At 36.8% G+C, this 23,813-nt stretch overlaps 3 protein-coding genes and 1 long non-coding RNA gene across 5 annotated transcripts; 2 read left to right on the top strand and 2 right to left on the bottom strand.

Annotated features, from left to right (window-relative positions):
* The first annotated feature begins 6,648 nt into the window (after window positions 1-6,648).
* Window positions 6,649-14,421, top strand: LOC116007557 (ABC transporter G family member 22-like). Of its 2 annotated transcripts, none has more exons than XM_031248271.1 (11): window positions 6,649-6,721; window positions 6,880-7,286; window positions 10,434-10,504; window positions 11,442-11,674; window positions 11,777-11,932; window positions 12,007-12,190; window positions 12,321-12,629; window positions 12,858-13,145; window positions 13,219-13,503; window positions 13,646-13,753; window positions 13,901-14,421. In XM_031248271.1, the coding sequence occupies exons 2-11, from the start codon at window positions 6,902-6,904 to the stop codon at window positions 14,120-14,122; spliced, it is 2,241 nt and encodes a 746-aa protein (XP_031104131.1). In that variant the 5' UTR covers window positions 6,649-6,721; window positions 6,880-6,901; the 3' UTR covers window positions 14,123-14,421. The 2 variants fall into 2 exon arrangements, with proteins under 2 accessions (XP_031104131.1, XP_031104132.1); XM_031248272.1 differs by lacking the exon at window positions 6,649-6,721 and adding an exon at window positions 10,720-10,820 and having other exon boundaries at window positions 7,227-7,286.
* LOC116007560 lies at window positions 12,183-12,965 on the bottom strand. Its single transcript, XR_004095290.1, has 2 exons — window positions 12,832-12,965; window positions 12,183-12,509 (listed from the first exon to the last, which is right to left on the bottom strand). It is a non-coding gene; the product is annotated as an uncharacterized LOC116007560 (long non-coding RNA).
* Window positions 14,422-14,842: 421 nt separating the features above from the next.
* LOC116007558 (prolycopene isomerase, chloroplastic) lies at window positions 14,843-19,263 on the bottom strand. The gene is made up of 13 exons (XM_031248273.1): window positions 18,489-19,263; window positions 17,694-17,900; window positions 17,503-17,602; window positions 17,279-17,361; window positions 17,125-17,181; window positions 16,893-17,045; window positions 16,707-16,785; window positions 16,298-16,446; window positions 16,077-16,211; window positions 15,870-15,983; window positions 15,414-15,524; window positions 15,202-15,310; window positions 14,843-15,113 (listed from the first exon to the last, which is right to left on the bottom strand). The coding sequence occupies exons 1-13, from the start codon at window positions 18,930-18,932 to the stop codon at window positions 15,040-15,042; spliced, it is 1,815 nt and encodes a 604-aa protein (XP_031104133.1). The 5' UTR covers window positions 18,933-19,263; the 3' UTR covers window positions 14,843-15,039.
* Window positions 19,264-19,980: 717 nt separating this feature from the next.
* Window positions 19,981-23,642, top strand: LOC116005516 (sucrose-phosphatase 1-like). Its single transcript, XM_031245725.1, has 9 exons — window positions 19,981-20,245; window positions 21,114-21,197; window positions 21,299-21,598; window positions 21,782-21,883; window positions 22,070-22,264; window positions 22,533-22,820; window positions 22,948-23,134; window positions 23,220-23,266; window positions 23,368-23,642. The coding sequence occupies exons 1-9, from the start codon at window positions 20,138-20,140 to the stop codon at window positions 23,467-23,469; spliced, it is 1,413 nt and encodes a 470-aa protein (XP_031101585.1). The 5' UTR covers window positions 19,981-20,137; the 3' UTR covers window positions 23,470-23,642.
* The last annotated feature ends 171 nt before the right edge of the window (window positions 23,643-23,813 follow it).

The following is a 23,813-nucleotide window of genomic DNA, read 5'->3' as shown; positions in this document are numbered from 1 at the left end:
TATGATTTCAACCTGTGACAATTCCCTTGAGCCAGTTCCCATACCTTTCGGAATAAGCGAAAATTAGTTAGGTGGATTCGAATAGTTAAACAGAGAAAGACCCGAATCGTTAAAGACGGAGAAAGACCGGAATCATTAAACAGATGGAGAAAGACCCGAAACACCTAGTGGATTTACTAAAAAAATATCATGTCCTATGATTGGCCATTCGTCTAATATGACTCTTCATATTTGGCCACAGGGTATTCTGAGAATATCAGTATAACTCTTCATATTGGTCACAAGGTATTCTGAGCAGACCAGACCCTAACTATATGAGACACTTTAAGCCAACCTACTCTTCTTCATTTTGGCCACAAGCGCCTTTAAGCCAACCTACTCTTCATATTGGCCATAGGTAGTATTCTGAGTAGACCCAAATCCTAAGTGTATGAGGCACCTACTCTTTATATTGGCCACATGTAGTATTCTGAGCAGACCTTAATTGTATGATGAGGCACCTTTAAGCCATCCTACTTAAAATGCAAAGTGTTGGCCAGCTGATTAATTTTTTTTATACAAGAAAAGATTCGAATTCTCGATCTCTCTTAAGGTATTAAAGTGCACGGCCACTAACACATATTGAATGAGAGTGAAATACACGCACAATTAACGATCATAAATTATTATCTTTATCATATCAAACCCGTCAAAATTACATTGGAAATAAGATAAGGAAATTCCCATCTAACCTAAAAAGACAGGATCAGAAAATGTCATCCAGCTGTTGAATTAGTCACGTAGGCATCTGTGATGAAGTGACTTTAGGTTAGGGTTTAGAATATTGAAAGGATGAAATGTGGTGGCGGAGGCGCGTGACGTCGGAAGGCGGAGGGGCCACGGTGGTTGGGACGACGACAAAGCGAACCCAAAAGGACATTTTTGGTGGGTTTTGATAAAGGCGTTTGTCTTTTGCCTCATGGTTGGTCACCGCAGTTCCATCTCCCTGCTGAAACGTGTCAACCAAGTCATCTCATCCACTTGATTTTTTTGTGTCTCCCATTAATTTTTTATCCACTAATATAAAACACTCATTTTTATTCCTACATTATAAAACTCATTGTTATGCATGCCTCAATTATTATTGAGTGTAGGGTTGAAAGAGCGGTCACGAATTCCCGATAGTTGGAACGATCGATAGATCGCTTTTGATAGGTGAGTACGAGGCGAGGGGTCCTGTAATTATCCTTTGCTAGCTCACTGTTCTTGACTTCTCGTATCCTCGATCAACTTGAGTTTCCCTTACGTGTTTCTCACGAACAGGGAGAGGGACTTGGGACAATTTCTTACCATATTTTGATAAAGATTAGATCATGTTTAGAACATGATCAATTTATAATCAATCAATATATGTTTTAGGGTTTTAATACCCTATCTTTGTAAAATGTTGACGATTTTGACCTTATAGTGAACAAAAACGTAAGAGGACAATATTAATTATGTAAATATTTTCATGTAATGAACGTACAAGTATGTATGTACCTATGTACTGAATGAAAGATGGGACGTACTATGTACCGTAATTACGTAAAAAATGAAAAATTGGAATCGGAAAGTACTAATAATTTATGTCAACATGAAAATAACATAATACCTACGCTGCATGTATTCATGTCTATTAAGAACTGTCAACTTCCATGGGGAATTGAATTCCCAGTAAAGAACAAAGAAAATTTGACCTTCTCAGTATAATTGAAGTCACCTCAATTATTGAACTTAATTAGTTAACTAAATTAACAAATGTAAAAAAAAAATAAAAAATTATATATTCTTAAACAGTTTGCCATAATTTGATCTCTTAGGCCAAGCCTTTTGGATGATTGAACTAGTTAAGTTGTCTTATATTCCGTCAATGATATTGTGGAAATTAAAATATATAATTTCTTAATCGAAAATTCATTAAAAGCATAATATAAACTGTTTTCGTAAAATTCAAAATTGCCGTCGGTCCATAAGTCAATAGTGCATACTTTACAGTGATAGATGGTGCCAATTTATTAGAGAACAAAAATATAATGGGTAAGCTGATAACGTAGCAAAAGATTCCAAAATCCACAGCGTAACGGGGCAAGAAATTGTGCACATGCAATGGACCTTCCGTTGGGCAGTTGTGCAACCCTCCAAAACTTGCTTACCTCTTGTAGAGGTAACCTCAGACACATGGTCGTCTAGTCTTGCATGCATTATCATGCGTACGTGTTTATATATATAGCGTGAGAGAGAAATTATAAGATATTGATAAGATTATATCCATTTATTTGTCCTAACAGTACAATTGTATAAATATATATAATAACTATACATGCTTTTTGAATTGTACTTGGTGCAATGCCAATCAGCATCGTTAGTTTTACAACTTGTGTAGTCGATGATCGTTAGTGTGGAAGTTACATACACCTAATGTAGTGAGCTCGCACTAGACACTAGTCCTTCCACCTAATGGGTTAGTGAGTCACCGTGATTACTCATCCACTATCTATCTTATCGGGTCAAAGTGTGGGAGCTCTGAGGACAAAGCGCCTTTTGTGGCTAAACATCTCTCTATATATATGTGTGAAAGCACACCCACATGCTTGAGGCTTCTCTCACTTATTAATTAATGGACTATATTTATGAGAGACATGTATTCATTCTGATTGGGAATATCCGCGGGTTTATTTACCTATATGTACCACATACCTACTCGATATCCGGTCAAGCTCTTGGGAGGATCTATTCTCAATCATAACCGATCTTAAAGTTGACCGACCCAACCTAAGCGAAGGGACCAAGCAAAGGCTTAGTTAGCAGTAGTTTTCGCCCGCCTTAAGATCCACATCGAGCTTCTTAGGTCGGGATGAGCTATTCGACCTTCTCCACTTAGAAAACTAAGCCTTACTCCTTTAGCTCGACACAATCGCAGCATAAACGAGGACATCAGGAACTTTAGCACACATGGGAAAATCAACGGAGCATCTGACCTCCCCCTATGCATGGGTCACACGTGTCGCGTATGTCGAGCGTCCGGCATGTGTTCCCTTCACCCCTTATAAATATCACATTAAATGTTAAGGGAGGGACTTTTGGCATTTTCCACGTAACCATTGTTAGATCGGGACTCTCTAACCCACGTATCGCGCATGTTGAGCTCAACCACTTAAACCAACAAGCAGTTATTTAAAAGAATCAACAACGTACAATCCGACCTTACTATTTATACATATTTGTAGGTACAACAGTATTTACCACATCACATTTTTTTAGCACTACAATAAATGAGGGGATGATTTAGAAAAAAGTTACCTGAACCTATAAGATTAAAAAGGATTTTAAATTATGAGTATGTAATTCACTACAAGTATCCACTTTTCAAGAGATAAGTGATGTATGTGATTTCACATCACCTCTCTCACTATATATATATATGAACAGGAAGGTTCTTGGAAAGCTCAGCTCACTAGCAATTGCTTGATGCATTTTTATTTTTGTGCGTCGTCTTCCTCCCAATTGATAAAAGGCGGCACTACACCTACCTAATCAGGTTAAAACCCATTAAGACTAAAAGGTTCTATAAATTGACAACACTAAAGCTCGATCAGCTCCAAAATCACGCACAAGTAATATATAACACTATAAATGTAACACGTTGCATTGTCTCACTTTTATAAGCTAAGGATATAAATAAAAATTGATTATCGCAACATGTTCTGTCACATATAACTAAAACATGTTAGCTATATAATGTTATTATAACTTCATATCATTTAATTTCTTCCCCTAAATATATAATACTACCTATTGAATCAATGAGTTAAACATATGCACGCCGAGCAACTTCAAGCCATGCCATTTCTTGTTTGACATGTATGCACCTCATTGATGGTGCAATAACAAAATAATCATACAATATATGCAAGTTGTTAAAAAATTAGATCAAGATATCCAAGAATAACACATGAATTATGTGGTCTGGCACGTTCACAAGAGCGAGCTGAGGGAGAGAAGGTTAGTATTGGGGTCGCAAGTGCACATGACACGAGTTCAAAGTTTTTAATTTGGACTCGTTTTCGAATTTAATTTGCACACCTCCCCCCTTTGCACGCAAGAGATCAGATCAGAGCCTCCATGCTATACAATTCAAACTTTTTAAAAAGTTGAATTATATATAATACTGCGAATCTACATTTATTTTTCAATGTGAGATAAATGCTTCTTGAACGTCTTCCCACCTCCATTCTTCCAACTCGGTATATTTTGAGAATCAATTTTTCACTGCCCCATTATTCATTTTGAACGTATAATATATCAAAATAATCTTCACTTAAGAAAACTCGAATCCATATAAATATGGACACTGTTGAAAATTATACTACACGATAGTCACTTTAAAGATCAATTTATCTAGTTACGTTTTTTCAACAAGGCATTTATTGACATCATATTTATAAGTAACTCTAACCTACTGCCCAATTACAAATTAAAATTATTATGTTTTTCGCTTCACTCGTTTCGTTCCACTACATTTCAACATATATATGTCATTTTCTAATAATATATAAGACATACACAACATAATTGGGAAGAAAAAGAAGCTAATGGTAACATAACAAGGAAAACATAACGTATGGTACTAAAAATCTTGTGTTCTCACGATATTTAATTTGAAACATAATGTCCACGGACTAATTAATACAAAATAAATTACATTCACTATGCTAATAAATGTATTTTATAACAATTCTTTTTTTGGGCAATACAAATGGGAGACTTCACGACTTGAATCGGATCATGAGTGTGACCTCATAGATGATGTATAGTAGCTTGAAAAGGGCAGCTAATGAACTAGAAATTAGGTAATCTTGAAAGGAGAGAGATTAATTATTAGAGATGGAATATAATATAATATGAAGCACATATGCAAACACTTCACAAGAGAACAACTTTTAGTTAATTGAAGCGTCCGAACACGTGTACGGTAGAGATAATTCGTACATGATAGAGATGTATATCTCATTATATATATATATATATATATATATATATATATATATATATAAAGGATAAAAGGGTAAGACAATAATATGAATGTAGTAACTAGCAATATAATAATTCACAGATTAATGCTTGAATATTATGAAGAATGGTGTGCGGTAAAATTGAATATGATTTTGTAATGTTAAATCAATATTAATTTATACAAAGAGGAAAGTCCAACAAGCCCCATCATAGTAGGCTAGGAGATCAAGCCGCGGTCCACCACCCAATCCTAGAGATGGGAATGGCTAGCTGCCCAAAGCCGGCCCCGGAAGTTGGCCTTGGCCTAGGGCCCTTGCCCACTGCTTATGTCCTGTACTTTAGCCTCTTGCGTCGTGCTTTGATCCTTCATATTAATTTTTCTCAGAGCATCCTTCCTTCTCAATCCTCAAGTCGTGAAGTCTCGGATTTTAAATTGTGAATTCTTGGACCCCGGGTCAAGGACTCTCCTTGAATTTTCATGTTACGGGCTTATAGACTTAGTCAATATGATTAATCTTTGAGTGCCTTGTTCTTCGAATAATCGAATACAATTACTTGTTGGGAATTGAAAACACCAAAAAAATACATGCAGTAAAAATTAAATTGAATTCAAGTTTCATGTAAGCTAGGAATTCCTATTTATACTACCATCGTATAGTAATAGAAGTATAGAACACAAAGAGTTTACATATATGTTCAAGGATGACGCCTCTCTAGTTGTGTTGTGGCAGCAGTCCATGCATGCATGTCTTTAATACCACTAATGATGATGCTTATCATAAGATAGGCATGCTCACTCACATGGGCCTCCGAGTTTGAATAACTCTAGTGGATTTTTTTTATACACGAGTTTTATTGAGTTAATATAATTCCTAATATTTCATTAGATAGGACGAATGACCACATACAATTATTGGTGCAACACCACACATGCTAAGCATAAATGTTACATTGATATAAAAGTTACTGTGTAGGCTATAGCTCAAAATTAAAAGTCGAAGGGGTGAATTATGATTCTTTGGTCGTTATATCATGGACCGTGGTCCACAATGCATTGTGGACCATGGTCACAACACGATGTCGTTTCAATAAGTTGGAGAAACAACGGCTCTAAATCTCCGTAACTGATACTACAGTTTATCTCAAATGATATTGCCTCACATTTGTTTTTATATTATCGAATGAAACTGTAGTTATATCGAAAAGAAACTGCAATTGTGTTGAAATGTAACTGCAGTGTATATAAACTGAAAGCAAATGGTACGGAATGGATCGGATGTCGTTTCATCCGTCTGTTTTCATTAATCAAAACGACCCTACGTCGTTTTGATACGCGGTCCACAATGGATCGCGATCTACACTAAAATTTGCGATGATTCTTAATTGTAATTAAAAATCACGAGTTCAATTATTATAAATATCGTTTTATGGCCGGCCTTTGGAAGTTATAACACTCCCCTCCCCTTGCCTCCTAAATTTTGCAAAGGGTAGTAATTAATTGATAGAGCCATAGAGGGGTAGTTCTGTAACTCCAAGTAGTTTCCCCATTATAATTATTATTGCCACTATAAAAGGAAAGGAAGGGTGCCTACTTTGAGAACCTGTGTTAAATAGAGTTGAGAAACATCATCTCTCTCAAGAACTCTCTCTCTCTCTCTACAAATCAAACACTCTCTCTATCCTTAAGGTGCAACCAATCCCATCTCTTTATCATTGCTATTTATTACCTACTATATTATTATACTTCCCCATATATATACAATATACTCCCATAATTTTGGAATTTAAACTACATATTATTAATTATATATATATAATTTCATCCTGCATTATTGCGTGTGATAGAATCTTCAATTGCTTGTTAACGATGGAGAAGACGAGCTCTACGAGTTTGCTGAGGACGAAGTCGGATCAGCTGGTGGAGACGATGGCGGCCGCAATGGCGGCGATGAGGTCGCCGGCGTCGTCGGGAGACGGGACCGGCAGTGGAGCTCCGGATAGCGGCGGCGGCGGCGGAACCCTATCGAGGAAGTCCAGCAGGCGGCTTGCGGCGGCGTCGCCGGGTCGGAGCTCCACTCATATCCGGAAGTCGAGAAGCGCTCAGATGAAATTCGACTTGGATGATTTGAGCAGTGGCGCCGCCCTCAGCCGCGCCTCCAGCGCCAGCTTAGGCTTCTCCTTTTCCTTCACCGGCTTCACCGTCCCGCCCGACGAGATCGCCGATTCTAAGCCGTTCAGCGACGACGATATTCGTAAGCCCTAGCCTTGCTTCATTTCTCCTCTTTTCACTTTTTCACTCCATTTGCATGAACTCCTAATCTTTTTTTTTTATTTATTTAACTTTTTAACAATACGTGAATATTATATCTTTCTTATCATGATAATAATTAAGATAACATTATTTATAATAATAATAATTAAAAAAAAAAATTAGTATTCTATTCCACCAATTATTAATTCAGATTCTGCTCGAGTCTTAAGCACGAGCAGAATTTGATGGTTAGAAGCTCATATTTCGAAGCTCATTAACTTTATAATTATAATTTATAATAATAATCGCGAGATATTAATTAAATTCCCTAAATTGTTGGTTATCTTGTCTATATTTTGAGTTGCTTTTTCTCTGCACTTTCGTCTTCATCTTGCTAGCTTTCATGCTTCATCTCCACCGCGAACAGTATATTTCCTTTAAGAAACAAAAGAACCAGAATGACCCAATTGTCCTCCGGAGTGGGGGAGTTTACGGTCGATATTATATGGAAATATCAATTTTTGAGGGTCTTTGTGTCATCTTTCTGATGACAACTGCCGTATTTATTCTCTTTCCCTCATCTTGAGGGCATGTTGATGCTGAAATGCATTCAACTCAACACCACTTAGCATTTGCTAATAATTACATTTGAGATATATAATTAAGATTATAAACCCTCTGCCCGCATGAACAACTTAGTTGGTCTGAAGTCAGTTAGTCAAAGGGGTATAGTTTGGAAAGAAAAATTAGGATCGAGTCTCATGCAGTGTGAGACCAACCTCTCAAAGTGGGGCTCCTAGTGTGCAATAAACAAATGTCTAGTCTTTGTGTTCAGCATGTGTCAATAGTATTGGATAAGGGATGTATTGAGGGGAATTAGCTGAACTTTATGACTCTGTTTGGCAGAGCTTATTTAGGAGCTTATAGCTTATTTTAAGCTACTAATAAGCTATAAGCTCTGTCTGGTAATGTTCTCAAAATAAGCTAGTAGCTTAAAATAAGAGCTTATTTTGAAACGCTACTTGGGGTAGCTTTTCAAAATAAGCTAGTAGCTTTTTAACTTTTTTCCATCTTTATCCTTATTATTTTAAATAAATGACATCATTTACCCCTCTCAATTAAAACCATTTTGACATTTTTTTTCATTATGTTTGGTTGTTATTTCAATTTGATATTTATGTTTGAACATTAATTTTTGTATGAACTAATCTTATGAATTATAAATATCTTTTTTACTTTATATATTTTCAAATATATGTTCTTACTTTATATTTTATTTAAATATATTGATTTCATTATTTTATATTTTAATATATAAACAAACCTATTTAAATTTAAAATTATTTAAATTGTATGAAGATGTCCTTTTTAGTCTTTTTACATTTATCAGCTTATCAAAAAAGCTAATTTTACCAAACACTTTTAAGCATAACAGCTCTTCAGATTTCAGCTTCGAGCTTATAGCTTTTCAATTTTCAGCTACTTTTCAGCTTTCAGCTACCTTTTGAGTTAGGTTTGCCAAACATAGCCTATATATGCATGCATCACATAAACTAAAATTAAAGCAAGCAAACTTTTAGGGCAAAAATGACAGATCGAAGATGGCATGCATGCATGTAAATGTAATGTAATGTATATTTCAACAAATTTAAAACAGTCATCGTTAAGCTTTTCAAAACTATCATGAGAAGTAATGGGCGAGGGACCACTTTCGACTTCATATGCAGCGATGATGTTTTGTTTTCTAATGTCCCAACCAGAAGAGAAAGTGAAAGAACCTCTCTTTCCTTCCTTTTCACACCAAGTTCCCCATTTATTTATTTATTTATTTATTTCTTCTCTTTTTTTTGGTTCAAATGAGTAGTCTCTTTGGTCTACAGCTAATTGGCAAAAGACCACAAAAAGATAAACTAGTTTAAATTACCTATAGCTGACCAATTCAAAACAACATTAAATAACAATTATTGATTCATATGTATTATTTAAACATTTAAAAATATGATCATATGCATATTATATTGATAGCTTTTCTTAATTAGATAAATGATTAACATTTATAAATTATGGAAACTTATATAGTATTGATCGAGGTTGATCATATCTGCAAATACCATTATATATATCCTATATATGATTGCACAAATACTATTGGTAATGATTTCTTATCTATAATACGTTATGATATACATAATTACGTCGAGGAGAATTATTGTTACTTTATGTCAATACACACCTAAAAACTTTCGAAAAACAGTGAGCCCAACAACATTGGTAACTGTTTTAGCCACTTGTCACCAATAGTTTCTTGACAAATAATTCTCTTTTCTCTTTGTGGTTACAATAGTTCAAGTAGTTGGTGGAACTTAGCTTCAATTTCTAAGTGTGGTAGGCAAATCATGGATGTGAAAGGCCTCCATTATATGGAGCATATAATTCTAGTGTGAATTATTGAAGGAATTCATTCCACTTTTCTTGTCCAATAATTCCCCATTCATCACTATATTTCTACAAACGTCAATCTCTTAGAACAAGAGCGATAAAGACCCTTCTGAAATTCAAGTTTATATTTTCATAAACGTTTGACTCTCACGGTACATTTGTAGAATTCCAGCGTGAAACCAGGACTAGATTAGCCTAGCTAGTCATGAAAGCTGACATAAGTTTGACTTTAGTACCATGAAAGTGTATTGATTGCTGTCCTTCAAGAATGTATGTTAGATTTCAATCATTATTCATTAATCACATCAAAATTAAGGTTGTCTCCAATTTTAACGGCGAGTAAAGTAACTTGTCTTTTTTATATTTGATACGGAGTACTATATTAAGGTAAATTATACCATGTACCATGGTCTACCTTGCATTGTAGACCCTAGTCTAAAAATAACCTTATCAACAATTAGTTGTACATGTAGTTGAACTATCATATTATGTATCAACAATTATCAAGTTATTTGTTTACATGTACAGAAACCGTTAATTGTAGGTACATGATTTTTATATCAGGGTTCACAATGCAATATGAACCCTGGTCCATGGTATAACAATTGCTAAATTAAAGTGTGTAAGATATTAAATTGTTTATGATACTTACATATTACTATTGTTTTCGACTTTAGTATAAAAAAAAAACGTGTAAATATACTTGCAGCTGAAGATCTTGAAGCAGGAACAGACAAGAAGAGGATTCATTCAGAACCCACAATGCCAATCTTTCTCAAGGTGAAATTTGTGTGTATATATATATGTATGCATGTATGTATATGCTGAGCATGAATGATGCCGCAGGATGTCTGTGTTGAAATTATGGTTTATTTTTGTGTGTGTCATCGGGAATGCCATGCCACGGTGTCATCACCCTCTGCTTACCTGGCACGTACACTGTACACGTGTATACATACAAGGATTGATTTGATACGTACTATGTATTTGGGCAGGCAAGGATATGATAATGGAGGTTTTTGTTCATGACATCAACTACTACTCAACAGTACAGTGTACCCCTTTGAACATGGCTATGCATGATTGTTTCTGTCAGGTTCAGTCTTGTACAGGATCTCATCTCATATGGTATTTATGTACAAGACTATTCCTTTATCTGATATTCTGGTTTACCTCTCCTGTGTGGTTTGTAAGTGAGCTATTACACAGGAGCTGAGTTTTATCCAGTAAACATCCTCGAATAATTATTACTGTGGGTTTCTCTCTCTCTCTCAAAAAAAAAAAAGAGTTATTGTTGGTTAATTCTACGAGTATCTTATCATACCCATTATTGGTGCACTTCTGACTTTTTTCACTTTTGGTTCTTTTAGTGAGAAATCAATCTAATCTCATCAGTTTTTGTCGTATGACTTGCAAGTGGCTTAAGTTTATGGGCAAAAATGTCAATTCACTTGGCATGCTCAGGTAGAAAGTGGAGTTCTTGACCATAAATTTTGGTCATTTGCGAGTTATGTCACAAAACTCGAGGGGCCAAAAGTGACAAAAACTTGAAAAAAAAAAAAAAAAAAAAAAAAGGATGAAAAAATATTTAGGTTTAGAGCAAAGGGCAACTCCTAGCATAATTTCCTTGTGTGTTTAGCCACATTTAGCTACCACATAAACATGTTTATGATGACTTTGGATAATAAAGTTTGGTTCTTTTCACTAAAATCTGCAGTTTACTGAGGTTTCCTACAAGGTTGTTCTGAAAGGTGTGACATCCACAGAGGAAAAGGACATTTTGAATGGGATTAGTGGTGCAGTAGACCCTGGGGAAGTTCTGGCATTGATGGGACCTTCTGGAAGTGGAAAGACAACTCTTCTGAGCCTATTGGGAGGGAGGATAAGAGAGCCTACAGGAGGGTCCATTACTTACAATGAACAACCATATAACAAGTTTCTCAAGAGCAGGTAACAGTGGGCACAAATCCTCGATGGCAAAAAATTTCAAGAAAACGATCTGGGTAATGTCTGTAGATGCATGGCTAACGTGGGTGAATCGTGAATTTGCAGGATAGGGTTTGTGACCCAAGACGACATTCTGTTTCCTCATTTAACCGTGAAAGAGACGTTGACCTATGCAGCTCGCCTTCGCCTGCCAAAGACGCTGACTAAGGAGGAGAAGGAGAATAGAGCCATGGATGTCATCTATGAGCTGGGACTCGAGAGGTAATTGTGTGACTAAAACGAAAAAAAACCGTGATCTAAGCTTGTTTGTGATCTGAAAGGGACGATGTTTGCAGGTGCCAGGACACCATGATTGGAGGCTCATTCGTTCGGGGGGTTTCAGGTGGAGAAAGAAAGCGTGTGTGCATTGGTAACGAGATAATAATCAATCCATCTCTTTTGTTCCTAGACGAACCTACTTCTGGATTAGACTCTACAACTGCTCTAAGGATGGTCGAGATTTTACAGGATATAGCAGAGGTAAAACCGAAGGAATAAACAACTCGTACTTTCCTAGTTTCCTATAGAAAATCATATGAAAAAGCTAGCAGGAAAAGCTAGAAAGAAAATCACGTTTTTAATTCGCTGATGTTATTTAACAATGAAACAGGCAGGGAAAACGGTGATTACCACGATTCATCAGCCATCCAGCAGGCTCTTCCACAAGTTCGACAAGTTGATTCTTCTTGGCAAAGGAAGCCTGCTTTACTTCGGGAAGGCGTCTGCTGCATTGGATTATTTTTCGTCTATAGGTTGTGTTCCTCTGATTGCGATGAATCCCGCAGAATTCCTGCTAGACCTGGCAAATGGAAACATAAACGATGTGTCTGTTCCTTCAGAACTGGAGGACAAAGTGCAAATGGGCAATTCCATGCGAGAAACACGAAATGGAAAGCCATCTCCAGCAGTTGTACATGAGGTGAAATAACAGTCCTTTTTTATCAGACCCTAACTCGAGATAATTATATTCAAACAGTATAGTTGAACCATAACTGTGAATTACGTTATAGTAGAAGATCGTTAGCCACATAAAAGATAAATGCAAGGTAGTTAAGGCAAAAAAGAGCAGAAAACGGTGATTTAAGCAGAATTTCAGAAATTATAAAGCCAAGTTGAATTACCTGACAGCTTCTCTTCTAATTCACAGTATCTGGTGGAATCTTACGAGACTCAAGTTGCTGAAAGCGAAAAGAAGAAGCTTCTTGCTCCTCTACCGATTGACGAAGAACTGAAGTTGAAAGTAAGTTCCATAAAGCGAGAATGGGGTGCGAGCTGGTGCGAGCAATATTCCATATTGTTTTGGCGAGGACTTAAAGAACGGAGACATGATTACTTTAGCTGGTTGAGAATCACTCAAGTTATCGCAACAGCACTTATATTGGGTATGCTCTGGTGGAAATCCGGAGGTGATAAACCATCTGAGCTACAAGATCAGGTATGGCTGTATCAAGCTCTGTAACGTAAAGATTGGATTATTGGATTATTCTCAGCCAGAACAATCTTTGCAGGCGGGGCTGCTCTTCTTCATTGCTGTCTTTTGGGGATTTTTTCCGGTCTTCACAGCGATATTCACATTCCCGCAAGAAAGGGCTATGCTCAGCAAGGAGCGGGCAGCTGATATGTACCAATTAAGCGCATATTTCGTGGCTAGGACCACCAGCGATCTACCGCTCGACCTATTTCTGCCCGTACTCTTTATTCTAGTCGTATATTTCATGGCAGGCTTGAAACACGACGCTGCTTCCTTCTTCCTAACCATGCTTACCGTTTTCCTCTGTATTGTAGCAGCTCAGGTATGCTTCTTCTGCAAATAAAAGAAGTAATTCTACTCAACTACGCCTTATTAATTCATAGTGAGTCTTTGAGCTAGGTTCTATCACTTAAGATCGATATTCAAAAACGCAACCAATTCCTAAACTCTCTACGTTCTTGCAGGGACTAGGGCTAGCTATCGGGGCCACACTAATGGATCTGAAGAGGGCAACGACTCTTGCCTCAGTTACAGTGATGACATTCATGTTGGCCGGTGGATATTTTATACAGGTAAAAACGCTAACATAGCTCAGAAATTGAACACACAGTTACTGAACATTTTCATTAATATGGAGAAAAAGAGTATCTAAAGCAGATGAGATACCTGAAAGGCTGAAACAGATGACTAATAATTGGATGATTTTCGGTATTCTGCAGACAGTACCTGCGTTCATAGCCTGGCTGCGATATCTCTCCTTCAACTATCACACGTTCAAGCTCCTCCTGAAAGTGCAATACGAACAAATAACAAATTCAGTTAATGGAGTCAAAATAGACAGCGGCGTCAAAGAAGTAAGTGCCCTGGCAGCCATGGTCGTCGGCTATAGACTCCTGGCATACATATCTTTGAGAAGAATGAAGCTCCAATCTCGAGCTTAGACAATTCGGACTTTAGTTTTTGAAGAAAAAACACGAGCCAGAGATGTGCTGCTTCCAATGACAAACAAGGAATCTGATCACCTGTCTGAGATTCAACAAGGGAAAGAATGGGAACCTAGCACAAGTTTTTGGAACTTTTAGGAAGATGAATGAAGTTTGAATACAGTTTAAAAGTAGTGTTAAAGATAACTTTGCATGTTATTGTATTAACTCAGGCGAAAAATGTTGACAGCAACTAGTCAACTACCAAATTCATGCTGTTATTATTATTTGTTTGACAACATATCATATTATCATCACTCGACTCACTGGAACACTTTGCATGCAGCTAAGGAAGGCTATAACCAGAAGAAGGGAAGATAAAGTTCATGATAAATTATAACAAAAAAGTCGAAAACATACGGTCAGTCCTCTCTACATCAAAACATCAAGAGATGAAAACGATGAAAAATTAACTCGGAACCAAGTACTTCCTTACAAAGTACACATAAATTTTGATTAAACATCGAAATCAGTGAAACTCACCCGATAATCAACGCTTGCATTCATGATTCATCCTTGTATACCAATTCATATTTGTTTGTTTTCTATAAGCACACTGCATGACAAGGAGCTGCAGGGCTAAAACACCATTGGGATGACAAAAACTGATTTGTATTATTATATATAGGTTACAGATAATGAGGAATTTTTTTGGTTTAAAAAAAAAAAAAAAAAAAAAAACTAAAAGTATCCGCTAATTGCAGACAAAAATTGCAAAAGTTTAATTGATGACATCAGTAGTTTTCCTAAAACTCCATATCTCAAGGATCTCATTGCCACTTTCAAGAAAAAAGGGACTGATAACTTTCTGTAGTAAAATTTGTTGCAGAAACTAAATACACGTGCTTAATGTTTCTTTTACTCATACAGATGTATCAAGCTAATGTTCTTAGCCAACCAAGTAGCCGAAGAAGAGCACTGTCCAGCACAGGGGATTTCCTCTCAATTCCTACGCCAATTAAAAAAAATAAAAATTTGCAGTCAAATGAAAGTAGTTACTCGAGGAAATTGGAAATTGGTTTATCTAGTATGTTTACCTAAATCAGCAGCAACACGATGAGCACACATTACTCCGGAAAAGGCCACCGCTATGACACCTTGACCAGGAAAGCAACTATCCCCAACACAATACAGTCCATTTATAGCCTGGAAGCTCAGAAACAGACAAATCAGTTCATTCAGTGTACAAGGAGATAACCTTTGGTGTTCCAGTATACAAAAGCGCCTAAACATTAAAGGAGTAACTTACAGTTGTGTTAAACGGCATTCCCAATAAACCCTTTGGAGTCCTGCGCGGCATTGGTCCATATGTTCCACTGTCGCGAGCAAGGTATCGTCTGTGTGTCTTAGGTGACCCCACCTGTGACACATACAGGGCACATTAGATTGACAAACGTTTGAAGTTTAAACCTATTTGACAGGAGTGACAGAAACCATAAAAGAAAGTTTGAATAGGTCTGACTACCCTCTGCTTTTGGGTAAAAATGGGAACAAGAAATTAATAGGTTTGGCATTTTTCTTTTTCCTTTCTTAATAAAGTTAATGTCATAAAATGTATGAAGTGCTGAAACAAAGTATGAAATGGATTTGGAATTTATTTTTGATTTCTCTTCTTCTATATCATGCAAATGGAAGTCATGATTTAGGGTGTAATTATCTCATAGAATTGAGAAACTGTTTCAAAGCATAAAATCATGAATCATACCTCCTTAAAAACAATCGAAGATTTGAGACCTGGAAATAGTGTCTTTTCAAGTCTGCTTATTATTCCGTCAGCCACAAGCTCCTTCTTTGCATTGTAGTCTTTTAGTGAGAGTCCCTAATGAGTAAAGAACTCCTTGCGGTTATTGGAAAGAAAAGACAAACAAAACTTGATTGCGGTATTGGATTCAATTATATAAAGTAAAACTACCTCCCAGTCCTCTATGCTTGAAGTTGTAAATATATGAAGAATATGACGTCCTTCTGGTGCCAACGATGAATCAAGAACAGTTGGAATACTCAAAAATATACTTCCATAAGGCTTTTCTAAATTCGCCCAATCATCCTGTAGAATCCACAGAACATAGAAAATGAACCAAACAAAAGAAAGAGAATTAAATATCCTAATCTCGAGCTGAATTGTCGTAGTACCTCAAGGATAAAATGGTGGCAATCTGTGTCTGGTGGTAGGACCTCGGCCTTAACCCCCAAGTGAATAGAAAGAAAAGACGGTGCTTTAACATATGCCTTCTGGAAATTTTCTTCTTCCTTTGGCAGATTCTCAGCCTTCAAAAGTTTCCCTAGAATTCACAAGGATATATAATTAAAACGCTTTATTGGAAAATTAACATGGTGCATGTCAAGAATAGGACTAATTTGGTGTAATTTGTTCCGAACCCCTTTTTTCTTTGATTGATTATAATTGATTTGTTTGATACTTTGATTAGAATTAGGAGATTAGATGGATAGAATTAGAGAGCCTGAGTATGCGAATAAGAATCATTCAATTTTCTTCCCAATTTAACAGTATAGAATTCTCAAAGCTTCGAGGAGAACTAACCAAAAGTATCCCATCTGGTAGCATTTGATATTATGGTTTTAGCATAAAACTTCCTCCCATCCGACAGCTTCACTCCCACCTACACGTAAAATTTGGAATGAAGACGAGCATATTAATTTTGCGTCTAATAACAATAATAAGAGTCTGAAAGTAGCTATTTAGGACCAAAAATGTAGTCAATCTTACAGCTTTGCCACTGTCAATGATAATATTGGTTACATTTGCCCTGTATAGCATTTTACTACCCTGATTAACCAAGCCCTGCGCTAAGGACTTAGCAATTTGTCCTACTCCACCAACGGGATAGTTGATTCCACCAAAATGTCGGTCACATAGCACCTACAGCAGAAAACTCTATGAGAAAATGGGAAAAGTATAAATACACAGGTAGGTGGAAAGTTAACAGAAAATTAGTTACCATGCTTGCATTGATCATTGGTGTTTGTAAAGCATTCACGGTGCTGACAATGAAGCACTGAAGAACAAGAAGAATAAATTTTTCAAGAAATCAGTTAGTGTGCAAGTGTGAAATTTAAAGCTCAAATAAATAATTAGTTAGCAAAACCGCTAACCTCTGCATCTATAAAGGACAGCAACTGGGCGTCTTTTATGAACATCCTAGCAATGTCGCCAGCATTCTGGGGCAAATAATAAGCTGTAATGAGCAAAAAGGAACATGACAAAAAAAAAACGGTTGTGATTTAGGATATTTAAGAAATTCCAAAAGAAAGGAAATAAAGGGATTGTGATCATTAAAAAAAACTGCAACAGTAAAAATCAGTTCGTAAATAATTACCAAGAGTCAAGCACTCGAGGGGCTTTTTAAAAAACTGTCCGAAAAGGTAAATTGGTTCCTCCAACGATTTCAATTCCAAGGAATTCAAGGCATTGAAGATCTGCCCAACACATTAAACATATCAATGTCAGTCAAAACTGAATAAATTTAATACTCGAGAGATCGCTGCAATCACCTTAATTAAAACAAACCTTCCAGCATTCACCATAGAACTTGAGAATTCCTTCCTTTTCATGTGGAAATTTATTCACGAGCTCTGCAACGAAGTCACTATATTCTCTGTGTACTTGGACTGAAAGATCATCGGGCAGGTGGAAATGAACAGTAGTTGGATCAGGTAGCACCTCTATCTTACATCCTACGGCTGCCAATGCTTGAGTAATCAAATTTAGATTTCCCTACAAAGATAAGATATGAAACATAACTGTATAATCAACAAAGCATGACAAACAAGATCATGGACTAGAGAACGCTGCATCATTCTAAGGCTTGCATTTCTATCATCAACTACTACTAGCATCCATCACTTTATTGATAGTAGTTTATAAAGGAGATAACAGTTCAACTGAGAATAATAAATCCATCCTCCCTATAATATTAAGAGTAACATAATAGACTATTTCTTCTCCTATCTGCTTTGTGTGTTATCTTTTCCCGTTGGTAGGCTTAAACAAATTTTTGAGATTATAGATTATATAATCCACATTCACATCGAAACTTTGAAGCAATGGTTAAGTTTCCATTTAAACCACTGAGAACTATCAAACACCATTGTTGAGACTAACAAGAACAAGAACCAAAACATCCAAATTACCAGCAACATATTTATATGCAATCCTAAACATGTACATATACAAAATTACAAAAATATCCTTGTCCAATCCAGTCACTTATCATCCTCAGTACATATGAGACATAAGCAATAACCATTTATTAGGATTTCTAAACAATCACAAAGGAAAAAGAGATGATTGGAATCAACTAACCTTATCACTGAATCCAAACATCACAGATGATCCAACATCAAATGTGTAACCATCTCTCTGGTAATACCCAGAGCTCCCACCTGGAATCACATACTTCTCCAATACCAAAACCTTGGCTCCTTTCACAGCCAATTGCGTCGCCGCCACCAAACCGCCAATTCCTGATCCTATAACAATGGCATCATAGCTCTCACCCTCTTCTACTGCTACACCAATATCCCCATCACTCTCCACTACTCTATCTGCACTAGCCACCGATTTCAGCTCAGAAAAAACACCTCTTTTTCTTTGCTTTGCACAGTGCTCAATTCTCAATGCGTCCAAGCAAAATTTTTTATCTTTCTGATATCGAGGTTTATAATTATAATTATAACTACCCAAAGCTGCAACCTTGGAGTCAGAAAAAAGACGAACACTGCTAAACCCAAAGCTCAAAGTACCCATTCCGAGCTTGGATTGCAAAGGGATAAACTTTTTTCTTAATCTTTTCCAAGATTTCGCTTTGCAGGCACCCAGAGAGCTACGCCTTCTGAACTGCAAAATATTCGGAAAGGGATAATTTTTCCTTAATCTTTTCGAAGGCTTTGATTTGCAGGCGCCAAAGAACAGTACTGGGAAATGGATTCTTGAATTCTCATAACATCTGTGCTGCTGAGTTGAGGGCGGTGCAGTGGGTTGGGTGGTGCCTTCTCGTAGTGGTCGGAGGTGAAGTGGATTAGCATGATGATTCTTGGGCGATTATTCCTTGTTAGCTGTGAAAGATGAGACAAATTCCTTTTTTTGTCGAAATAAAAATTATAACAAATTTCGTTATTTTATTGCCTTTCCAGTTGGGCAGTTAGGCCTGGCCTAACTCTTTAGTCTTTAGGTTCGCCCGGCCCGGCCTGCACTACAAAAGTAGTAGCCCAATTTCTGGTATAATTATGCATTTAACAACTAACTTGGCCCCTGCCCAACTAATTGTCAAATTATTCCGTGATCTGAGTCCATCTTGTAACGTGGACTTAAGTCTAAAATACATAATTTATATGTTAAATGTTTACAATTTATATAATGAATGTTCACAATTTACGTACTGAATATTCACAATTTAAATTGTGAACATTTAATATGTAAATTGTGAACATTCAGTACGTAAATGGACACGGTTCTACCTTGCAAGATGGATATAAGTCCATGGTATAACTATTTCAACTAATTTTTTACATTGAGAATCAAACTATTCAAGTATGCGTATTAGGTAAAGTGTGTCAGTTCAAATTAAGAAGACCAATTGATTGCTTTCACCTAGAGTTAAACGTGTAATCTTGTGATTGTTAACAACCCAACCAACTTGATTGAATTTGATTTAATCACTCCCCTTAAAACGAAGTTAAAATTTAGAATGTACACGTTATAAACCATGTTCTTGTATAATAACCAACAAATTTAAACAATAATCGTGTTTCACCCAATTCACAATCTCTTTTTCCGGGCTAAAATTGTTTATTCTAATTGATATGAGGATATTCGATAGGAAAGAAGCAGCTTTATGAGTTTTAACCGATTCCGGCAGGGTGATGGGTGGTGAGCGGCTCGCACCATACAAAAGAAGCGCCAAAGAATTTGGATCCACATAGCAACTATCTCTTTCTCTCTCCGATTTGTCTATGCAATCTCTTACGCTACCTAAATTCGCCGCTAATCCTCCGCCACCTTTCTTCTTTCGCTGCGCTGCTCACGCACCTCATCGTCACTCCATTTCACTCTCTTTACAGGTTAAACGCTCGCTCTGTCTTTACAATCGATTCCCGTGTTTGCTTTATGTGTTCAAGAAGCATTTGGGGGATTCTTTTGGCAATTCTCTAAGTGATGATCGTTAAAGTTGGGATTTTTATTTTTTGAAGTCTGTGTCTAGTGTATAGTGAGATTGCAGTATTTGAACTCGACCGATCGGATCTAGATTTGATGTTCGTTGTTTGATTCTAGTTGAATTGAGTGTTTGGGTGTTTAGATTTTTGTGAAATTGCGATTTCTTTTATTCTGCACTCTTGATTCTTGTTGAAATGCTAAATTTCTTGGTAAGTTATTGCAGTAACCTGACAAGTTCCCTGACTATTTTTATAACTTTGGTAATAAATTTTGGATTTCTGATAACATATGTTAACAAAAAAAAACCACAGGAAACATCACAGGATGAAGAAACACACTTAGGACTTGAGATGAAAAGCGAAGGAATCGTACTGATATTATTTCATGAATTAGTAATTTTAGGAATTTCATGAACTGTTAGCTTTTGCAAAGGTTTGTGTTTGCTTCTCCTTCTCCCAATAAGGTGGTGAGTTTGTCTAAGAAGGGAAACATTAGTTCGCGTTTGTTGTTTTAGACTAATCTTATCATTTCATATACTCCTTGTTGCTCCGTAGCTGATGGTTTTGTGCTATTAGTCTAAGTTATATTGCAGATCCATTTTGGTTCCTATTCTGAACTCTGAAAATGAATCTAAACTTAATTGCTCTGTTCTGCCCAGTCGTAGTTGATTACTTGTACTTGTTGGTACAAAATTCGAATAGTTTCAGATAAACTGATTCAACAGATCATTGGCTGTAATATCTTAAGCAATTGGCATTTTTACCTTTTTTGCAGAGTGAAAATAACATTACAGAAACCATGGATCGCCTAACCAGTGCTGCTCGTCTCATGATAGTTTCTGATCTTGATCACACAATGGTGGGTGCTTTATTCTTTTCTTTGTTTTGTTTTGTTTTGTTTTACATGTTTCCTATTCTCAGCATGGTGCTTCGTAACATAATTGTTATTATGCTTTGCAGGTTGATCATCATGATCCCGAGAACCTTTCTCTGCTCAGGTTTAATGCCTTGTGGGAAGCCAATTACCGCAATAACTCTTTGCTGGTGTTCTCAACTGGGAGATCACCTACACTTTACAAAGAGTTGAGGAAAGAAAAGCCGATGCTAACCCCCGACATTACCATTATGTCTGTGGGTACTGAAATAACATATGGTAACGCAATGGTGCCAGACAATGGTTGGGAAGAATGTTTGAACCATAAATGGAACCGAAACATAGTAACCGAGGAGACTAGCAAATTCTCTGAATTGAAACTCCAGGTACAGTAATATGTTGACATTTGATTATTCATTTCTCTAGTTAAACAAGCCATGGTCAACTTGTTATTTTGTTTGGCCAAACTCAAAAGTGATTTGGAAAATGAGATATTTAACATAAACTAAAACATGGATTCCTTGGCGTTTGATTTATTTTATGGAACTGGTCTTTTTGTTTGGCTGCAGTCAGAAACTGAGCAACGTCCACACAAGGTTAGCTTTTATGTCCAGAAGGACAAGGCTGAAGAAGTAACAAAAGCTCTTTCTACTCGTTTAGCTGAACGTGGGGTACGATAAGCTTTTACTTCGGTTCTTTTGTTGAGTTTCACAGCATTGTGATCATATACTGATGTGATTAGTATGTTTCTTTTTATTCTTGCTGCATCAAATGCAAAACCTTTCTATGTCTATGTCATTATCAGAAGCTACTCTTATTTACTGTTCTAATGTATATCACTGCTTTATGATCATCAGCTGGATGTCAAAATAATTTATAGTGGGGGGATGGACTTGGATATTTTGCCACAAGGTGCCGGCAAAGGTCAGGCTCTTGCATATTTGCTCAAGAAATTGAAAAGTGAGGATAAATTGCCTGTAAACACCCTTGCCTGTGGTGATTCTGGAAATGATGCTGAATTGTTTAGCATTCCAGATGTTCATGGTGTGATGGTGGGTGTTTCTCCTTCTCTTCATAGCACTATGTGGTTTTGTCTTTAATTATACTATGCGCAATCATGACTATTCTTTTACCTAGGGTGTGCACTGGGTGGTTGCCCATAGCTGACCGGCTTAAACCAAGAAGGCCAATAGGCCACTCCTGCTAGGAGTCGAACTTGTAACCTTGTGATTACCAAGTCAACAGCCTGACTAGTTTGGCTGGGGTTGCCCTCCTTTAAACTGTAATTTGACTATAAAGTTCATGGTTTTTCATTGGCAGGTTGCTAATGCTCAGGAGGAATTGTTACAATGGCATGCTGCAAATGCCAAAGGCAATCCGAAAATAATTCACGCAACAGAGAGATGTGCAGCAGGCATCATCCAAGCCATTGGCCATTTCAACCTTGGTCCTAGTACGTCTCCGAGAGATGTCACAGACTTGCTAGATTCTAAGGAGAGCGTTGATCCTGCTTATGAAGTCGTGAAATTATTTTTGTTTTTTGAGAAATGGAGGCGCGGAGAAATTGAGAACTCGGAGGCTAACCTGGCAAAGATGAAAGATTTCTGTGTACGTTCTTTAACCTCTATCTACTGTCTGAACTTCATCATCTATGCTAATTCATTTGTTCAATTGACGACTTCATTTACTTAGAATTCCGCTATTATTTAGATAATCTGATTGTTAAGTGTTGCAGTGTCCATCTGGCGCTTTTATCCACCCATCAGGCGTTGAGAAATCTCTTCAGGACTGTATAAGTTCATTAAGAACGTGTTATGGAGACAAGCAAGGGAAACAGTTCCGCATTTGGGTGGATCAAGTTATACCTGTGCAGGTTGGTTCAGACTCGTGGTTAGTGAGGTTCAAGAGGTGGGAGCTCTCTGGTACGTTTTCTTTGCCTAACATACAAGATGGTATTTTGCTTTTCGTTTTCCACATCTGATTTCTGATGCAATACGATTCTTGTAGGTGAAGAACAACAATGTCGCTTGACCACTGTTCTACTAAGTTCAAAGGTAGCGTCTTTAAACCGTAACACTTGACAGATCCTAACAAAACATTATTGCATCTTATTTTATTTCGAGAATTTGCATTATTTTGATTCATGTGTCTCCAGGATGTGAGTGTTGCACAAGGTCTCAAAAGCATGTATGTGCACCAGACATGGCTGGATGGAGCTGCAGCAGCAAAGGAGGACAGTTCAACCTGCTTCTTCTAGACTGTAATCTCATCTCAAATACGGAGTATCACTTTTCTTGTATTTCCTCCCTCAGAATAAGACGGAATCTTAACTGTTCTTTTTTTCTTTTTTATTTTCCTAGATAAATAAATTTTGTATATAGAAATACAATCGAAATCCATGACTATAAGTATTATATTTTCATTAAAAAATATTTACATCTAACAAGACTAACTCATAGAAAAATAGATACTATGGGAGCAACTTCAGCCAAGTTAGCTAGACTATTAGCTTGGTAAATGGTAATCATAAAGTTCTAAGTTTGACTCTCACTGAAAGAGGCTTATTAGCCTTCTGGGTTTGGAGGTGTCAATTATGAACTG

Source organism: Ipomoea triloba, chromosome 15, assembly GCF_003576645.1.
Source record: "Ipomoea triloba cultivar NCNSP0323 chromosome 15, ASM357664v1".
NCBI lineage: Eukaryota > Viridiplantae > Streptophyta > Magnoliopsida > Solanales > Convolvulaceae > Ipomoea > Ipomoea triloba.
This window is presented reverse-complemented; position numbering and strand designations above follow the sequence as displayed.